The 18,814-nt window shown below is 49.8% G+C and overlaps 1 protein-coding gene across 2 annotated transcripts in view; it reads left to right on the top strand.

Annotated features, from left to right (window-relative positions):
• The window catches only part of GCN1 (GCN1 activator of EIF2AK4), a 102,985-nt gene that overhangs the window by 70,724 nt on the left and 13,447 nt on the right, over nt 1-18,814 (top strand). For both annotated transcript variants that reach the window (XM_063144199.1, XM_063144198.1), the window contains exons 40-49: nt 400-538; nt 2,525-2,721; nt 4,415-4,557; nt 5,856-5,973; nt 6,364-6,579; nt 8,836-9,000; nt 11,863-12,024; nt 13,710-13,802; nt 15,725-15,868; nt 17,540-17,809. In XM_063144199.1, the coding sequence (XP_063000269.1) occupies nt 400-538; nt 2,525-2,721; nt 4,415-4,557; nt 5,856-5,973; nt 6,364-6,579; nt 8,836-9,000; nt 11,863-12,024; nt 13,710-13,802; nt 15,725-15,868; nt 17,540-17,809 (1,647 nt within the window). The remainder of the gene's footprint in view (nt 1-399; nt 539-2,524; nt 2,722-4,414; nt 4,558-5,855; nt 5,974-6,363; nt 6,580-8,835; nt 9,001-11,862; nt 12,025-13,709; nt 13,803-15,724; nt 15,869-17,539; nt 17,810-18,814) is intronic.

The raw sequence follows: 18,814 nt of genomic DNA, 5'->3' as shown, positions 1-18,814 counted from the left end.
TTTTGACAACCTCTCCCAACAATTTATACTATACTTCTTTATTACGATCCATAGATCCATGAAAAAAACAAAAAACAAGAATCAAACATGAAATCATATAGTTAGAGCTATTATCAACTTTCGTCTAATACACAGAGAGCTCTAATCCTGGCTGCCACTGTAAGAAATTTAGCAACAGCCAAAGTTATTCTTGAGGACTTATCTTCCAACAGAAACTTAACATAAAATGTGTCTGAACTTCTGGACAGTTTGCTCAACAATGGGGTGATTATAAGATGGTGGGCCTGATTATAAAAGCTACAGGACAGAAGCATATGCTCCATCGTCTCCACTTCCATGTTCCTACAGGATCCCAACAATTTGCTGAGTTCAGCTTCATCCCTGTCCTTTGAACCCTAGGTGCGCACCGTGTCGGCGAAGGCGCTGGGCGCCATGGTGAAAGGGATGGGCGAGTCGTGCTTCGAGGACTTGCTGCCTTGGCTGATGGAGACCCTGACGTACGAGCAGAGTTCGGTGGATCGCTCTGGAGCCGCGCAAGGTCAGAGCGGGACCGGCTTTGCAGAGCGTCGGGGTGGTAATCCTCTCAAGCGGCTCGGCTGGCAAAACTTTAGACTCGGGCGCAAGAGCGCCGATCCCTGCTCAGCGCTTCAGCGTCTCGAGAGAACCTGGGCCTCGTGGCCGTTGGCCTCGTCGCGCAACCTCCCAAGAACAAATTCAAAAGTGGCCTGCCTCGCAACGTCGTTGTGAGGCTAGGAACATGACAAGCCGCCTTGTGCGGAGTCAAACTATTCATCCGTCCAGGACAATTCTGTCTGTTCTGACTGTGCTGGGATTTGCCTTTGAAGTTTTAATTATTACAAAACCTCTTGACCCAGGGTGTTAGGTAAATGATTGATATTAGTTCAGAGCTGTGCAATCTCTATGCTTAAAACAGAAAAGAATCTCAACTGAATTCTGCACCCAAACTGCTTGAATTCTGCAATAACAGAAGCTGAATTCTGCAACCTATATTCACAATGCAAATTAAGCACCTTTGGAGAATGGATTGTGCAAGGTTTACTATTTATTCATTGTGTACGCAGGGTTTAGTACTTTATGCAATTTAAGACACGGTCCTATGCATGTTTAGACAGGAAAAAGTCCAGTTCCCAGCATGCCTCAGCCAGTCCTATAACTCCCAGCATGCCCCAGCAAGCCATGCTGGTGGCAGCAAGCTGGGAGGTATAGAACTTTTTTCTGTCTAAATAGGCACAGGGTTGCACCCTTATTCTGCTATTGACAGGAGGAGGAGCAAGGAGCTGCATTTATTTATTTTTATTTATTTATTTAGAATATTTATATACCGCTCCCCATTGGAAATTTCGGAGCGGTGTACAAGATAAAATAAAATAAAAACAGAAGAAAACATTTTAAAATAGATTTTAAAAGAAGCAAATACAATGACTCATGGCTGGACATTAAGGAAAGGCTTCCTGGAATAATGATGTTTTCAGGAGGCGCCGAAAGGAGTACAAAGCCGGTGCCTGCCTGACCTCCAGAGGCAGGGAGTTCCACAGGAGGGGGGCCACCACGCTGAAGGCTCTTCCCCTATTGGACTCCAATCGGAGGATGGATCTATGTGGGACCACCAGGAGCAGGCCCTCGGATGACCTCAGTGACCAGGCAGGATGGTAGGGGAGAAGGCGCTCTCTCAAGTATCCTGGTCCCAAGATGTTTAGGGCTTTGTACACAAGTACAAGAACTTTAAACCTGGCCCGGTAGCTGTACAGGTCCGTGAAGTAATCCTTCAGTCACCCAAAATCTTATCCTCCATCTCTTTGGTTCCAGATTTTACCAGACATTGCCCACGCCAATTCAAGCATATTTTCACAACCATAACGGCTAAGGACTTGATTTCTCTTTTTTTAAATAACGAAAGTGGAAAGGTGGTCAGGAAACTGATATCTCTGAACTCAGTACCAGATTCTGCAGATTTTCTACACTTTTATGGAATACAAGCAGCCCTAATCGTGATGCTAAGAGCCCACGCGGTGTACGGGTTGAGGGCCAGTGTGGTGTAGTGGTTAGAGCAGAGCTTTCCAAACTGTGTCGCGACACGTTAGTGTATCGGCTGCAGTGTGTAGGTGTGTCGCGCGAATGTATTACAATTTATGTGTGTGTCCGTATCTCTTATAAGGGGTTAGTTTAATCTCCGGTTTGCTAGTAAAACTGAATTGCTGTGTCGCGAAATGATGCATGTCTAAAAAGTGTGTCACCAACCTGAAAAGTTTGGAAAGCTCCGGGTTAGAGTGTTGGACTGGGAGTCGGGAGATCTGGATTCTGGCCCCTACTTGGCCGTGAAGCTCACTGGGTGACTTTGGGGGCCAGTTACTGACTCTCAGCCTAGCCTACTTCACAGGGTTGTTGTGAGGGTAGAGGAGGATCATATAAGGTACCTTGGGCTCCTTGCAAGAGGGGAACATGGTGGGATATAAATATAATAGCAATAGTAATAATAAACACAAGATCCCTTGTTCTTTTCCAGGCCTGGCTGAAGTCATGGCAGGTTTGGGAGTAGAAAAGCTTGAGAAACTGATGCCAGAAATCGTTGCCACGGCAAGCAAAGTGGACATTGCGCCCCACGTGCGGGACGGCTATATCATGATGTTCAACTACCTGCCCATCACCTTTGGCGAAAAGTTCACACCTTACGTTGGGCCCATCATACCTTGCATCCTTAAGGTAGGACTTTCAGGGCAGGGGTTCGACCCTTTCCAATAGGAGCGGAGGCTTGTGTTCAGCCACAGGAAGAGAGAGGTTATTGGGTGTTGCACCTGCACTCTTGACAGCCCAGCTGGGCTCAACCTCTTTCGTGGTAGGGTGGGGGGGGATTTCTTTTGTGCCTATAATAATACTTCGCATTCGTAATAATGCTTTCCTGAGCATTTGAAGCACTTCTGCTGGTTTATGCTGATTGGAGATGGCTTCCAACATCTCAGGCAGAAATAAGTCTTTCCATTGAGCTGGTCAGTGGGACAGTCCACCGGCGCTTAATTTACCCACGGGCTGTCGTGGCTTGTGTCATGCGAACCCAGGCGGCCGGGTGTGTTTGAGGTTGTTTGAAAGTTAGACAACCCTAAAACAAGCCATGGGTTATTTGTTTAACCCACAGACAACCCTCATACAAGTCCTGCTGCCTGGGTTTGCACGACACAGTGAGCTGAACCAGGTCATTATTTGCCAACGGTAGATGCCAGAGATTGAACCTGGGACCTCCTGGGAACTCCCTTTGAGTTGCGACCCCTGCCTTGGGGGGGAGGGGGCTTGAGCCTGAGAGCAGGTTCCGTAAGACTGCCTGGTGTAGTGAGTTCAGGGCAGAGGCGAGCTTCAAACCAGGGACGGTCACCATCAGCGGTGCAGTGGTAAGTTTTGAAGTGCGGGCGCTCATCATGACAGTCCAGTTGGGAAGGCAGCTGCGTCGGTCCATACACGGAATAAGGGGCTCAAGTGACAGGAAGCCAGATTCCGGCTGGACATCAGGAAAAACTTCCTGATTGTTAGAGCGGTATGACAATGGAACCAATGACCTAGGGAGGTTGTGGGCTCTCCCACACTGGAGGCCTTCAAGAGGCAGCTGGACAACCATCTGTCGGGGATGCTTTAGGGTGGATTCCTGCATTGAGCAGGGGGTTGGACTCGATGGCCTTGTAGGCCCCTTCCAGCTCCACTCTTCTATGATTCTCTATCCACAAACCAATTCTAGCCAGCGTTTCACCCCTGCAGAGTCCCAGCGCTGTGCCTCCCCGGCAACACTGTACACCGTTCACCACCCAGTCCTTTAGCCACTACATCAAACGTTAAGATACAAATCGCCACAATGGCGATTTGTATCTTAACGTGGCCCATAGCTGACTGGCACCTGGCAGGCCGGATGCGGTCCCTGGAGCTGCGGTCCCTGACGGCTGCACGAAACATGTTTCCAAGCTGTGAGGAAGAGAACTTCCAGACTGTTTGGGGAGGGGGCTTCCTATGTCATGTCTAAAGCTCTGTGTTGTAAGCAATGCTTCGACAAGTCTGTCTGCTCCATCAACTAGGGAGGTGGTGGGCTCTCCCACCCTAGAGGCCTTCAAGAGGCAGCTGGACAAGCATCTGTCAGGGATGCTTTAAGGTGGATTCCTGCATTGAGCAGGGGGTTGGACTCGATGGCCTTGTAGGCCCCTTCCAACTCTGCTATTCTATGATTCTTTGATGGAGCCCCTGCTGGGCTTGCAGAAGGTACCAGGTTTGCTCCCCAACATCTCCAGGTACGGTTGGGAAAACTGCTGCCTGAATCCCTTTAAAGCCACGGCTGCCAGTCAGTGTCGACAATGCTGGGCTAGACGGACCGAGAGTCTGACGCAATTGAAGTCAGCTTCCTATATGTCCTCTTACTCAGGCACTGGCAGACGAGAATGAGTTTGTGCGGGACACGGCCCTCCGCGCCGGACAGAGAATTATAAGTATGTACGCCGAGACCGCCATTATGCTACTCTTGCCACAGCTGGAGCAAGGTCTCTTTGATGACCTTTGGCGAATCAGGTAAGCCTGGTCTTTCAATCTGGGTGGATCAATTTACATCCCACACGATCCTCCTCCTCCTCCCCCTCCCCATTTTATCCTCATCCTTTTTAAAAATAATTTTAATTGTTTCATAGTTCCGGTTACAAGGGGTCAAACAATCCATCACCTATGGACATTCGGCGTTCAATCAAATATATGTACTTTCTTATTCATTTATTCAAGCTTGGATATAGGATGTTTAACATTGATTGATTTAGTTTAATTCCATTGAAATTCCGTTCAAATCGATTTAATTTAAATGAATTGAATTGAATTATGTCCCTCCGGAACTAAATCTCACCTATGTTTTCCATAGTTCTATATATGCCAATGGGGGTGTTCTGCCGTCTTCTTATTCATATTGTTAATTCATTTCCTCCATACCCCCTCAAATTTATCTTCACTTCGCTGTCCTCGGACTTTCCTCATCTTTTGCCGTCAGCTTCTCTAGAAGGACAATCTGCCAAACCCTTTGATACCAGTTATCAATATGAAGCCCTTTGCCATCCCTTACGATGTTTAGCTATCAACCATCTATCCATTTTATCCTCATAACAACCCTGTGAGGTAGGTTAGGCTGAGAGACAGTGAGCTTCCATGGCCGAGCGGGGACTCGAACCCAGATCTCCCAAGTCCCAGTCCAACTCTCTCTAGCCGCTATATCACACTGTCCCGCTAGGTTTAGCACCTCTTTTTTGGTTGCCTCTAAACTGCGCAAGGAGAGAGAGCAGGGCTTCTCTCTCAGAGGAGGTGTTGGAAAAGAGCCCAGCTCTGAATCAAAGTAAGTTGCCATGCTGAGTTGCTAAAGAAATATTGCAAAATGGCTAAGAGCAGCCATTCTTGACATAACCAAAATCTAGTGAATGTTCTCCAAGGAACAATGAGTACTGTAGGTGCTTGCCAAGAAAACGTATTTCTATGTACTTTCTTTTCAGCTAGAAGTTTCCTGTTAGCTGGTGCCTACATATGCAGCACCAGAGAAGATAGTGTATAAATACCTAGCTACCTCCCTTGAGAGGTAGGCACATGCTGTGCAGCAGTTAGCTATTTTTGCGACAGAGGGAGGGATGTCTGCTAGCATAGACAACTTTTTTTAGAAAGGATTGTACCAATTCATGGAAAGAGAAGGTCTATCAATGGCTGTAAGCCAGAATAGATAAAAGGAACCTCTCTGGTCAAGAGCACGATACCTCCCCAGTAGTGCCTGCTGGAGAGAGACCAGAGAAGGCCTTCGCTTCCACCCACCCACCCCTGCTTGCCTTTTTCCATTTGGACAGGTACAGCTCAGTTCAGCTGCTTGGAGACCTCCTCTTCCATATTTCTGGAGTCACCGGGAAAATGACCACAGAGACGGCCTCCGAGGACGACAACTTTGGAACAGCCCAGTCCAACAAGGTGAATTGTTGTCTTGCCTCCAGGCTGCTGTTTTCAGTTTGGGTGGAAGCAGATAACTGGGTAGTGAACCGTCAGGCCCAAACTAGGTTGGAGATCTGTGATCGGCTTTCCTGTTTCCTTAATTTCTTCTTTCTTAAAAAAAAGCAGTGGTGTCCCCGGAATCGGATCTGGACCATGTCACTAGGGGAAGTGTAAATCCCTCCTCCCAAAGCCACCGTTTGCCCTGTTGGGGAACAAACGTACCGAGCTGATCACACGTCTCCAATGAATGTCTTGCCTCGTTTGCCCCTTAGAAACAGGAGCGCGTCTCTTCCTGGTGAAAAACACAGTAATTGCTTTCTCTGTGATTTCCTTAACCTAATTTTATTCATTTCCCCCCCCCCCCCCCAGGCCATCATTAACGCGCTTGGAGTGGAACGGAGGAACAGAGTGTTGGCGGGGCTGTACATGGGCCGCTCGGACACCCAGCTGGCCGTCCGCCAGGCGTCCTTGCACGTTTGGAAAATTGTGGTTTCGAACACGCCTCGCACTCTCCGTGAGATTTTGCCGACCCTTTTCGGCCTCCTGCTGGGCTTCTTGGCCAGCACTTGCTCAGACAAGAGAACAGTTAAGTGTTCAGCCAGCCATGATTTCAGTCATGGTGGTCTCGGATTCGGTTGACTTGAGAACTCCTCCTCCAGTCGTCGTCGTCTTCTTCTTCTTCTTCTTCTTCTTCTTCTTCTTCTTCTTCTTCTTCTTCTTATTATTATTATTATTATTATTTCTTACCCGCCTCTCCATTTTGATCGAGGCGGGGAACAACCGCAAGTATAAAATACATAAAATACTGATTAAAAACATAGTATACATTTTTAAAACTTCCTAAAAGCATACTAAAAGCATCCTAAAATTCCACTGGATAGGCCTGCCGGTAGAGATCAGTCTTTATAGCTTTCTTAAATGATAAAAGACTGTCAAGCTGACGAGTCTCCTCCGGCAGGCCATTCCACAGTCTGGGAGCCGCAGAAGAGAAGGTCCTCTGGGTAATGGTTGTCAGCCTAGTCTTTGCTGACTGAAGTAGATTCTTCCCAGAGGACCTGAGTGTGCAGGGCGGATTGTAGGGGAGAAGGCGATCCCGCAGGTATTATTATTATTATTATTATTATTATTATTATTATTATTATTCATTTATTTATTTATTTATTTATTTATATAGCAGCAATGTACATGGTGCTGTACAGAGTAAAACAAGAAATAGCAAGGCCCTGCTGCATAGGCTTACATTCTAATAAAATCAAATAAAACAATAAGGAGGGGAAGATAATGCACCAAACAGGCAGTATAAAAGTCAGAGCAAAATCAAGTTTTAAAAGCTTTAGGAAAAAGAAAAGTTTTTAGCTGGAAAGTAAAACTGAAAAGTTTTTACCTGGACCCAAACCATGTAGGGCTTTAAAGGTGATAACCAACGCTTTGTACTTCGCCCGGAAACTAATTGGTAGCCAGTGAAGAGATTTTAAATCTGGTATAATGTCCCCCCTAGGTGTACTGGTGACCAACCCGGCTGCCATACTTTGAACTAGTTGACGTTTCCGGACTAGGCACGCAGGTAGCCCTATGTAAAGCGCATTGCAGAAGCCGAACCTCGAAGTTCCCAGCGCGTGCACGACCATCTTTAGGTCTTCCGACTCTAGGAAGGGGCGCAGCTGGCGTATCAGCTAAAGCTAACGCTCTGGAGTTCCGGAGTTCTTGGGTTGTTGAGAAATCACCGTGTTCCTAACTCAGGAGGCAGGTCTGACTCTGCACTAATCCTGTACCCCACAGATGAAAAGGAAGCAGGTTTAAGGCTGTGAGTCCACCTGGTTTTGGCAGGGTATCAGAGCCTGCTTCTCGAATGTAGCAACAAAGAGAGAGGTTAAAATGAATTTGTGGAGATTAAAATGACTTTGTGGAGGGTTATCCTAGCGTTAGAGATCACGTCAACGGGCCCAAGGAAAAGGTTATTTTCTCGGTTCACAGCAAATGCCTCAAATGCCTCTTTAGCACGGTTAGTTGAATGCATACGGTTGGTGCACATGCTTCCTGGTTGCACTTGTTTTGTGGCGCTCCGGACTCTGCGCTTTCAAGGGAAGCTACTTACGTAGGGGGTTAGGGCTGAGATCGCGGAGGCCTGCGGCTTGTGTGTTGGACTTCCTGTTGAGACGTGGGCATGGCGTCTGCCGTATGTTGGCCCGGCCCTTTGCCTCTCAAAATAGGAAGCAGGAGTAGAGATTGTGTAGTTTAGCACTAAGCCTGTTTATTTATTTATTTATTTTATTACATTTTTATACCGCCCAATAGCCGAAGCTCTCTGGGCGGTTCACAAAAATTTAAACCATAACAAAACAACCAACAGGTTAAAAGCACAAATACAAAATACAGTATAAAAAGCACAACCAGGATAAAAACCACGCAGCAAAATTGATATAAGATTAAAATACAGAGTTTTTAATTGTTGGACTTGATGGTCATTTTGTTCTGTATTCCAAAGTAGCTATCTAGTGGGCCCGGAAGCAGGTCAGGCGCGTGGGGAAGGCGGGTGGAGGCAAACGTAACTCCCCACCCCCAGATCATACATAGGCTCTACACATGTATAAACAGAAGCTCTTATCTTTTCTTAAAGGGAGGTCTCTCACCTCTTTACCCTCACTTCCATTTTCCTTTTCTGTGTTGAATCTTGGATTGTAGGCTCCTTGGGGCAGAGAGATGGTTTGTAAAACACTTGTGGGCGTTAGTAACAGGCTAGAAATAACAGTGGGGGGAATTCGCCGTTGGGATATTTTGCTGCTTTGAAGACGTCTAGGCTGGATCCGTTCAGATTGACTCACCTCAGTCTTTTGGTGACAGATCGCGGCGCGGACGTTGGGGGACCTCGTCCGAAAGCTGGGGGAGAAGATTCTCCCGGAAATCATCCCCATTTTGGAAGAAGGGCTGAGGTCCGAGAAGAGCGACAAGAGGCAAGGCGTCTGCATCGGCCTGAGCGAGATCATGAAATCCACCAGCAGGGATGCGGTAAGTCGCTAAAACCACAGCAGCACTCACCGGAGAACCGACGGGTGCGTTGGGCCTCTTCATGGCGGCGTTGTTCCAGAAAACCTCTGGCTGAACGCCGTTGTTTTAAATTAGTACCTGGCCCTGGACGGCAGCATCTTCTCAAAGGGGTTCTGGGCTTTGTACGCTGCCTTCTCTCCGCTTGTTGCCATCCAGCCGCCCTGCTAGAAGTTGGGCTCTTCCAAAAAAAAAGCCGCAACCAAATTCCTGGAGGAACTGTAGATTAATGGAGGGGCAGCTTCTGAGCGCTGACATCTTTACCATCCGACAGCCCCCTCTCCCACTAAGCCCATCCTTTCAATAACAAATGGCAGGCAAATCTTCTTCACACGGCGCAGAGTTGAACTGTGGAACTCACTGCCACAGGATGTGGTGATGGCCACCAATTTGCATGGTTTTAAAAGAGGGTTGGACGAATTCCTGGAGGAGAAGGCTATCAAGGGCTACTAGCCCTGTTGGCTATGGGCTGCCTCCAGTATCTTAGGCCGTAAGCCTATATGCACCAGTTGCTGGGGAACATGGGTAGGAGGGTGCTGTTGCACCATGTCCCGCTTTGTTGGTCCCTCCCTGACAGCTGGTTGGCCACTGTGAGGACATGGTGCTGGACTAGATGGACCCTCAGTCTGATCCAGCCTGGCTCTTATGTTCTTAATGCAGAGAACCTTTGATACAATAAAACACTATCTGGCCTACCCTATACATTACTGACGTAAGGGTCTCCCAGGACAGGACCTCAGCCAGGTTCCACACCAGTTCAGCACCACTTGATGCTCGAGGAAGGCAGACAAGGAAGCTGTCTCTCATCATACCTTTTATCATCCTAATCCTGGCAATTCAGGGCCAATTCCTACTAGCCAATCCCAGGCCAACACCCATCAAGCCCCCGCCCCCTCGAAGGGACTTGGGAGTTGTACTTCCCCACCAAGCCCAGCTGTAATCGCTCAGCCCCGAGTCCTCTTGAGAGCACGTTTCCCGGTGGTTTCATCATACGTGCTAACTGGGCCTAGGCAGATGGCGGGGCACTGAAAGGAGACACGGGTAGCCAACCGACGGTGCTTCACAGTTCCCATCTGTAAAGTGGGGATCATAGTGCCCTACTTCATAAGCACAGGAGTGATAAATCTAGCAAGATAAAGGTGCTGTGAAATTTAAGAACATCAGGAGAGCCTTGCTGGGTCAGACCGAGGGTCCATCCAGTCCAGCACTCTGTTCACACAGTGGCCAACCGACTGTCAACCCCCAAGTAGGACATGGTGCAACAGTATCCTCCCGCCCATGTTCCCCAGCAACTGATGCATATAGGCTTACTGCCTCTGATACTGGAGGCTGCACTTAGACATTAGGTCTAGTAGCCATGGATAATTGTCTTCTCCTCCAGGAATTTGTCCAACCCTCTTTTTAAAGCCGTCCAAATTGGTGGCCATGTAGGCCCCATTTCAAACTGCTCATTAAGTATTTTTTAATCATTTAATTTTTTAATACGTAGGAAAGGAACCTCTCGTGCAAGCACTGAGTCATTGCTGACTCTTGGAGGGACGCCAGCGTTCGCTGACGTTTTCTTGGCAGGCCTTATAGCGGGGTGGTTTGCCGTTGCCTTCCCCGGCCGTTATTCCCTTTCCCCCAGCTAGCTGGGCACTCATTTTTCCGACCTCGGGAGGATGGAAGGCAGAGTCAACCCGAGCCGGCTGCCTGAAACCAGCTTCCGCTGGGATCAAACTCAGGCCGTGGAGAGAGTTTCAGCTGCAGAAACTGCTGCTTTACCGCTCAACGTTTTATAAAAAAAGCACTTTTATTCAAGATGTATATAAGACATCACTTCTTCACATTCAGAAATGCTTTATGCGCTTTTCTTTGGGCAAATTCATCATTGACAGCAGAAAAACCAAGCAACTTTGCCCAGGGGGACTCGGAGTAGGCCCCCTCAAAATCATAGGCCCATGCCAACTGGCCCCACTGCCCCCCCCCCCCCTCTGCCCAGCCCTGGTCATCACCACATCCTGTGGTAGTGAGTTCCACAGTTTTCTTCCGTGCCGTGTGCAGAAGATTTGCCTGCCATTTGTTATTGAAAGGCTGGACTTAGTGTGAGAAGGGGGCTGTCGGATGGCAAAGATGTCAGCGCTCAGAAGCTGCCCCTCCCTTAATCTGCAGTTGAATGAATACTTCTTTCAAGTGAAATATACAGCACTGACGTCAGAAGAGCCCTGATGCTGGATCAGACCAAGGGTCCATCTAGTCCAGCATCTGTTCACACAGTGGCCAAACCGTCCAGCCACGAGAAGCACGTTTCTGCTTTTCAGCCAAGATGGGCTCCCCAAACCCCTTCCAGCTCAGTGCACACAAACGGTCCAGATGTTGTAGGGCGCACAGGGGCTGTCACACAGAGGAGGGCCAGGATCTCTTCTCGATCCTCCCAGAGTGCAGGACACGGAATAACGGGCTCAAGTTAAAGGAAGCCAGATTCCAGCTGGACATCAGGAAAAACTTCCTGACTGTTAGAGCAGTGCGACAATGGAATCAGTGACCTAGGGAGGTTGTGGGCTCTCCCACACTAGAGGCCTTCAAGAGGCAGCTGGACAACCATCTGTCAGGGATGCTTTAGGGTGGATTCCTGCATTGAGCAGGGGGTTGGACTCGATGGCCTTGTAGGCCCCTTCCAACTCTGCTATTCTATGATTCTATGATTCCTGCAATGGATTACAGGAACACGTCTCTCTTGAGTATTCTGTGACGAAGGAAAAGAGCGTTCCGTTTCGCCCTCTGCCCTTTTTCCTCCCGGCCGCTGCAGAGCCGCCTCCCTGCAGTGATCTCTGTCTCCCTTTCCAGGTGCTGTGTTTCTCCGAGTCGCTGGTGCCAACCGTGAGGAAAGCGCTCTGCGACCCTCTGGAAGAAGTCCGAGAAGCGGCGGCCAAAACCTTCGAACAGCTGCACTCCACCATCGGGTACCAGGCTCTGGAAGACATCCTGCCTTTCTTGTTGAAGCAGCTGGTGAGCGCGCTTGAGACGTTGCCGGGTCCAACGGTTTCTGGAGCCTCGTTGCAGGACAGCTCTGTGCGGTTTCTCTGCAGTGGCGAAAGGCATTTCAGGAGGGCTGGATTTGCAGGAAGCCAATAAGAGGCCAGGAGGACGTGCCACAGCAGCCTCCGGGGGTTGGGGGGGTGGGGTGGGACCCTGAAAAGGACTTCATGGCAGCCCCCACGGAGGATGTGTTAGATCAATGTTCTTTCACCCAAGGACCCATCCATGGCTATTTAGCCACGGTAGCTAAGTGGAGCCTCCACAAACAGAGATAGCATACCTCTGAATGCCCAGCGTTATGGAACGGTCCTCTTCTCTTTTTGCCACCTGCCTTGCCTCATTGGGTGGGGTGAGGCCTCACATGGTGGCCTCAGGGTCCAGATAGGTAGATACGGATATTCTTTAGATATTAAAGAAGACCTGCAGCCTCTTACAAAAAAAGTATTAAAAACACCCAAAATATAAAACCGCTAAAAAAAAATTAATTAAAATCCCCAAGACAACTAAAAACATCAAAAGAACCGTAATCGCCAGAAGAATGCGTAACAAGGCCATCATCTGCCTTCAGATGCTTGGGAGTACAGCAAAGCCTTGCCCAGGAGCTGAGAAGAATGCAGCATTGGCATCAGGCAAGCCTGACTAGGGAGAATGGTCCAGAATCAGGGAGCCACCAGCGAAAAGGCCCTCGCCTTTGTTGCCGTTCTCCAAACCTCCCTCGGAAGAGGGACTCTTGAGGTTTTTTTCAAAGTACAACAGGAAAGGTCCCTGCCCCAATGAGCTTGCAAGTTTAAAACCTGACACAGAGGAGGGAAATGGTGGCAGCGGTAAGAAGAGGAAGGGATTTGCAGTTGGCCCAGGTGGACATGTTTAGGCTTAGATACAGGCTGAATCAAAATAGGACGGGGGACCTAGGGGCTTAAGCCAAAGGTTTCAGAGAGAAGGTGGGTTTTGAGGAGGAACATGGAGGCGTTCTGGGGTGTGTGTGTGTGGGGAAGAGTCAAAAGGGGAGCAGCAAGGGAGAAAGAACCGTGTTTGGGGGGGCAGGAGATCTTCGCGGAGGGCTGAGCGTGATGGGGGCCCTGCCTTTGGGGCTTCCAAATGCATCTGGCTGGTTGCCTGCTGCCTGATAGAGGCATCTGGTTTTTTCTGCTGGGCTTGGATTGGCGGTAGGGACCCTGTGGCCCACCAGATGGCGCTGGACTACCAATTCTCCTCATCCCTGACCTGGCTGGGGCTACTGGGAGTTGAAGTCCCGCTACATCTCAGGGGGCTGCCTTAGATGAAGCTTGCTCTGACCCAGGGAGGCAGTTCTTGTGTCCTGATGACTTCCCTGTGGGGCGTGTCCAAGGAGGGAGGAAGCGGCGAGGCCGTTGGTCGCTTGCAGCCTCTCGGCCGTTAACACACACAGGTCAGCTGGCCGTGTGATGGGTTTGTTTAGCGCCCTGGTTTCTGTAGCTCAGTGACAGGGCACCGGCTTCGCACGCAGAAGGCCCCAGGTTCGATTCCCGTCATCTCTAGGTAGGGCTGGGAGAAATCCCGCCTGAAACCCTGGAGAACCGTTGCTGCCAGCCAGTGCTGACATCACAGGGCCAGATGGACCAAGGGTCTGACTCAGTGAAAAGCAGGCTCCTACAGCGCTCTGTTTGTCCCTCCAGGAATGCGAAGAGACCTCAGAGTTTGCTTTGGACGGCCTGAAGCAAGTGATGGCTGTGAAGAGCCGGGTGGTGTTGCCTTACTTGGTGCCAAAGGTATGTCGGTGGACTGTTTTCTGAAACCTCTGGAGGTCTGTCCTTCGTGCTCTCTCTCTCTCTCTCTCTTTCTCTCTCTCTCTCTCTCTCTTTCTCTCTCTCTCTCTCTCTCTCTCTCTCTCTCTCTCATATCTATTGGCTCGGTCTTGGTGGCCTGCATCTTAATGCTTCTATATGCACATCACATCTTGGTACCAGGATACCCGAGAGAGCGCCTTCTCCCTTACCAACCTGCCCGGTCACTGAGGTCATCCGAGGGCCTGCTCCTGGTGGTTCCACCTAGATCCATCCTCCGATTGGAATCCACCAGGGGAAGAGCCTTCAGCGTGGTGGCCCCCCTCCTGTGGAATTCCCTGCCTCTGGAGGTCAGGCAGGCGCCAACCTTGTACTCCTTTCGGCGCCTCCTGAAAACATCTTTATTCCAAGAAGCCTTTCCTTAATATGCAGCCTTGAATCTGTTTTTGCTTCTTTTAGATTTTGTTTTAACCTTTTTATTCTGTTTTTATTTTCATTTTATCTTGTACACTGCTCCGAAATTTTTCAATGGGGAGCGGTATATAAATATTCTAAATAAATAAATAAACAAATAAAGTGACTTTCAAGTGAACGTCTCAACCTGTCAAGTGTGAACAGGAAGATCTGTGAATATACCTGCACCAGACAGGTGAACGCGCCGGAAAGCCGACGCGGGTTGGTTTCCCCTCTTCTCTGTACCTTCCCTTCCAACGATGCTCCAGCAGGGCCTGCAGAGGAGACTGTCATTTGGCGGCAGGCCGGATCCCCGCTGGCTGCTTTGTCGTGTGTGCGCTGTTCTTGAGCACTAGGAAGGTGCTACTGCCAGCCACGCGTGCCTTGCTTATGGGCTACCCATAGGGACCTGGTTGGCCACTGTGGAATCGGCACGCTGGACTAAACAGCCCTTTGGCCTCATTTATTTATTTATTTATTTATTTATCATATTTATACCCCGCTCCTCAGCCAAAAAAGGCTCTCGGAGCGGCTTACACTTCGCAAAAAAGACAGTCCCTGCCCTCAGGCTTACAGTCTAATAAAGACATGACACACAAGGAAAAGGAGTTCAGGAGGGAGGGAGGGAGGGAGGAGAGAGAGAGTCCAACAGGAGCAGACCATGATGTTTCTTCTGCCTGCTCCTGTCCCCTTGCTCTTTCTTCTTCCCCACAGGGCCAAGATGGCAGTTTGCCCTGTGGGGGGGGGGGGGGAAGAGTCCAACAGGAGCAGGCCCCGATGTTTCCTCGGCCTGCTCCTGTCCCCTCGGTCCTTCTTCTTCCCCACAGGACCAAGATGGCAGTTTGCCCTGTGGGGGTGGGGGGAGAGTCCAACAGGAGCAGGCCCCGATGTTTCCTCGGCCTGCTCCTGTCCCCTCGGTCTTTCTTCTTCCCCACAGGACCAATATGGCAGTTTGCCCTGTGGGGGGGGGGGGAAGAGTCCAACAGGAGCAGGCCCCGATGTTTCCTCGGCCTGCTCCTGTCCCCTCGGTCCTTCTTCTTCCCCACAGGACCAAGATGGCAGTTTGCCCTGTGGGGGGGGGGGGAAGAGTCCAACAGGAGCAGGCCCCGATGTTTCCTCGGCCTGCTCCTGTCCCCTCGGTCTTTCTTGCAGCAGGGCTCTTCTTAAATGGATCCCATTTCAAACTAGGGATTTTATACGGTTAACAGAAACAGTTCTCAGTACACGGTCTATGCCAAGGGGAGGGCAGAAAGTGCATCTCCAGATGTTTGGGGTTTGAACTCCCAGCATTCCTGACTATTGGCCATTCTGGCAGGGGCTTCTGGGAGTTGAAGTCCAAAACACCTGGAGATCTACTTCCTGCCCAGCTCTAGCCTATGCTGTTGATCTAGATTCTTTCAAAAGAATAACAAACCTCTCTCCCCCCCTCCCCTCGCCCCCTTTGCTCCCTGCAGCTTATTTCCCCGCCTGTGAACACCAGAGTCCTGGCTTTCCTCTCCTCTGTGGCTGGCGATGCTCTCACTCGGCACCTTGGCGTCATCTTGCCTGCCATGATGTCTGCGCTAAAGGAGAAGCTTGGGACAGGTGAAGAGCAGCAGGTAAGGCCGTTGGCAGAGGATGACTAGCCTGCAGGAAAGACCCTGAAACGCCAGGCTTGTGGCCAAACATTGAACTGAGGAATGTAGACTTTATCCCCTCTCGGCATCATTTCTTGTCTGTAGCTCCCCCTGTCTGAAGCTGTGTGAGACGTCGACCTGGTTCACACAGTAGGACACAGTGCGGGTTGAGTGTAGGTTGTTGTAGAATTCTGGGTTATATTAGGCAACCCGAGCTGAACTGACAAACCCTAACTTGTTAACCATGAACAATCCATAGTTCACAACCCAGCAATAAACCATAGCCTCTCTTTGTGGGTTGTTCATGGTTAACAAACCATGGTTTATTAGCACAGTTGGGTTTGCACAACACAACAACCCACGCTTAACCCATACTCTGGCTTGTCGTCTTGGGTGAGCCCAGCCATGTTGGGGACTCCTGGCATAAAGGTAGTCAGCATCGTCAGGATGGGGTCCCCCTGTATCATGATGACAGCAACACCTGGCATCATCAGCTCGGTTGTAGGGTGTCCCCTGGGCTTGGGGAGGAGCTAGGCCGCCCCTGAAGCATTTCACAAAGCACGGCTTCTGTCTTGGCTGTTGGACACCCCACCCACCCATTGGGTAAGTGAAACCACCTCCCAGCAGGGGAAGGAGCACAGAAGGACTCCGTTGCTCTGCTCTCCAACTGGCTGGTGCTGTTTTCCAAGCAAAATCCCTTGGGGAGCAGATCCAGCCAAGCGAAATCAGCGTCTCAAGGTGACACTGAGCAGCAAATGAGAGGTGACCTCATCACTTGCCCAGAGGGCCGCCTGACAGGTGAGAAGCTGCAGCTTGCAAGGGAAAGATGGTGTGGGGATAGGAAAGGGGGGCAGGTACAGGTAGGCCTGATGGAATCCAGACAGTTGACCATCTACAGTATCCAGACAGCGGATAGCATGTTTTTGATCTCTGTACACATCGCTCCACCTCTGCCTTTTGGTCTTAAATTATCCATGGAACAGATCATAGAACCTTCTAAAAGGCAGCAAAGAAATGTTTGAAATAAATAATAAATATCAACATCTATTCACCATGATGGCCAATGGACTCTCCATATACAGACGAAGTGTACTTCTGAATATTGGATGGTAAGGTCAAAAACAGGAATCATAGAATAGCAGAGTTGGAAGGGGCCTACAAGGCCATCGAGTCCAACCCCCTGCTCAATGCAGAAATCCACCTTAAAGCATCCCTGACAGATGGCTGTCCAGCTGTCTCTTGAAGGCCTCTAGGGTGGGAGAGCCCACAACCTCCCTAGGTAACTGGTTGTATTGTCGTACTCCTCTAACAGTCAGGAAGTTTTTCCTGATGTCCAGCTGGAATCTGGCTTCCTATAACTTGAGCCCGTTATTCCGTGTCCTGCACTCTGGGAGGATCGAGAAGAGATCCTGGCCCTCCTCTGTGTGACAACCTTTCAAATATTTGAAGAGTGCTCACACAGAGGATGGCCACCATTAGGGGGACTTGTTAAACTGGAAGGAAGGAAGAGGCCTACTTGGGTTTGGCTCCTAGTGCAAGATCTGGATGCAACGTGAAGGGATCCCAGGCCTAGACCAGCCTGGGGAGGGCTCCACAGTTGCGGTTATGGGTCAAAGCCGACCGCGAACAAGAACCCTGCTGTGACTTTTCCAGGAGATGCTGAACTGCCAGGTCGTCATCTTGTCTGTGGAAGACGAGGCCGGGCAGAGGATCATCATTGAAGATCTGCTGGACGCGACCCGCAGCCCTGAGGTGGGGCTGCGGCAGGCGGCGGCCGTCATCCTCAACATCTACTGCTCCAAGACCAAGGCGGACTACACGGGCCACCTGCGCAACCTGGTCTCGGGCTTGATCCGGCTCTTCAACGACACCAACGCCGTGGTTCTCAACGAAAGCTGGGACGCCCTCAACGCCATCACCAAGGTAGGGTTTGGGGGGGGGTTGTTTCTGAGAGGGAGACGCGGCCCAGCGAGGTGGTGGGAAGACGGTGAAAGGCTGAAGGTGCGATTCTGGGCTTGTTAAGACTGATTTTTTTTAAAAAGTCCTACAACTCCCAGCATGGGGCATGCTGGGAGTTGTAGGACTTTTTTTTGCTTGGAGTCGCCGGAACTTAATCGGGTGAAATGCTGAGAGTTGTAGAACCTTTTTTTCTGTCTAAACATACATAAGGTTCTGCCCTGAATTGGTTAAGTGGTTAGTTTGGCCTTCGCAACCCGGCACCCTTCAAGTGTGTTGGACTGCAGTTCCCATCATCCCCAGCAGGCATGGCCCAGAGCTGCGATTTTCAGCTGATTAGCTCTGCGCTCCCGTTGTTTGCAAAGTCGAGTTTTTTCCCTCTCTCTTTTAAAAGCTGTGTTTTTATTATAGTCCCACGGATAAAATACTGAAAAGACAAAAGAGAAAAATGCCACATGTCAAGTAGTTTCCTGCTGTCGACTGAAGATGACAAAATACTTTTTGCACCCCGCAGCTACCTGGGTGGGCTTCCTTGCTCTCGGGCAGCGCTTCGATTCCCTGGCAAGCCGTGGAAGGAGGCTTGCAAACTTAAATCTTGGCTCTCCTCGACCAGGAGACGTCTCAAGTTATCTTTGCCAAGGGCACTGTCACCATTATTATTATTATTATTATATTTATTTGTATCCTGCCTTTTGCCCAATGCTGGGCCTCAAGGCGGCCTTACAAAGTTTAAAATATATGTGGGGAGGGGGGAGGGAAACAAAACCATAAACAATTAAAAAATACACAACAGAATTATAAGACATTAACATAGATGGAGGGCCGGATTATTCTCCAAAGGCCTGCTGGAACAAAAAAGTTTTAGCCTGCTTCCGAAAGCCCATCAAGGAGGGAGCCAGCCTAGCTTCCCCGGGAAGAGAGTTCCAGAGCACCGGAGCAGCCACCGAGAAGGCCCTCTCCCATGTTCTCACC

Source organism: Elgaria multicarinata, chromosome 18 (genome assembly GCF_023053635.1).
Source record: "Elgaria multicarinata webbii isolate HBS135686 ecotype San Diego chromosome 18, rElgMul1.1.pri, whole genome shotgun sequence".
Taxonomy (NCBI): Eukaryota; Metazoa; Chordata; class Lepidosauria; order Squamata; family Anguidae; genus Elgaria; species Elgaria multicarinata.
This window is presented reverse-complemented; position numbering and strand designations above follow the sequence as displayed.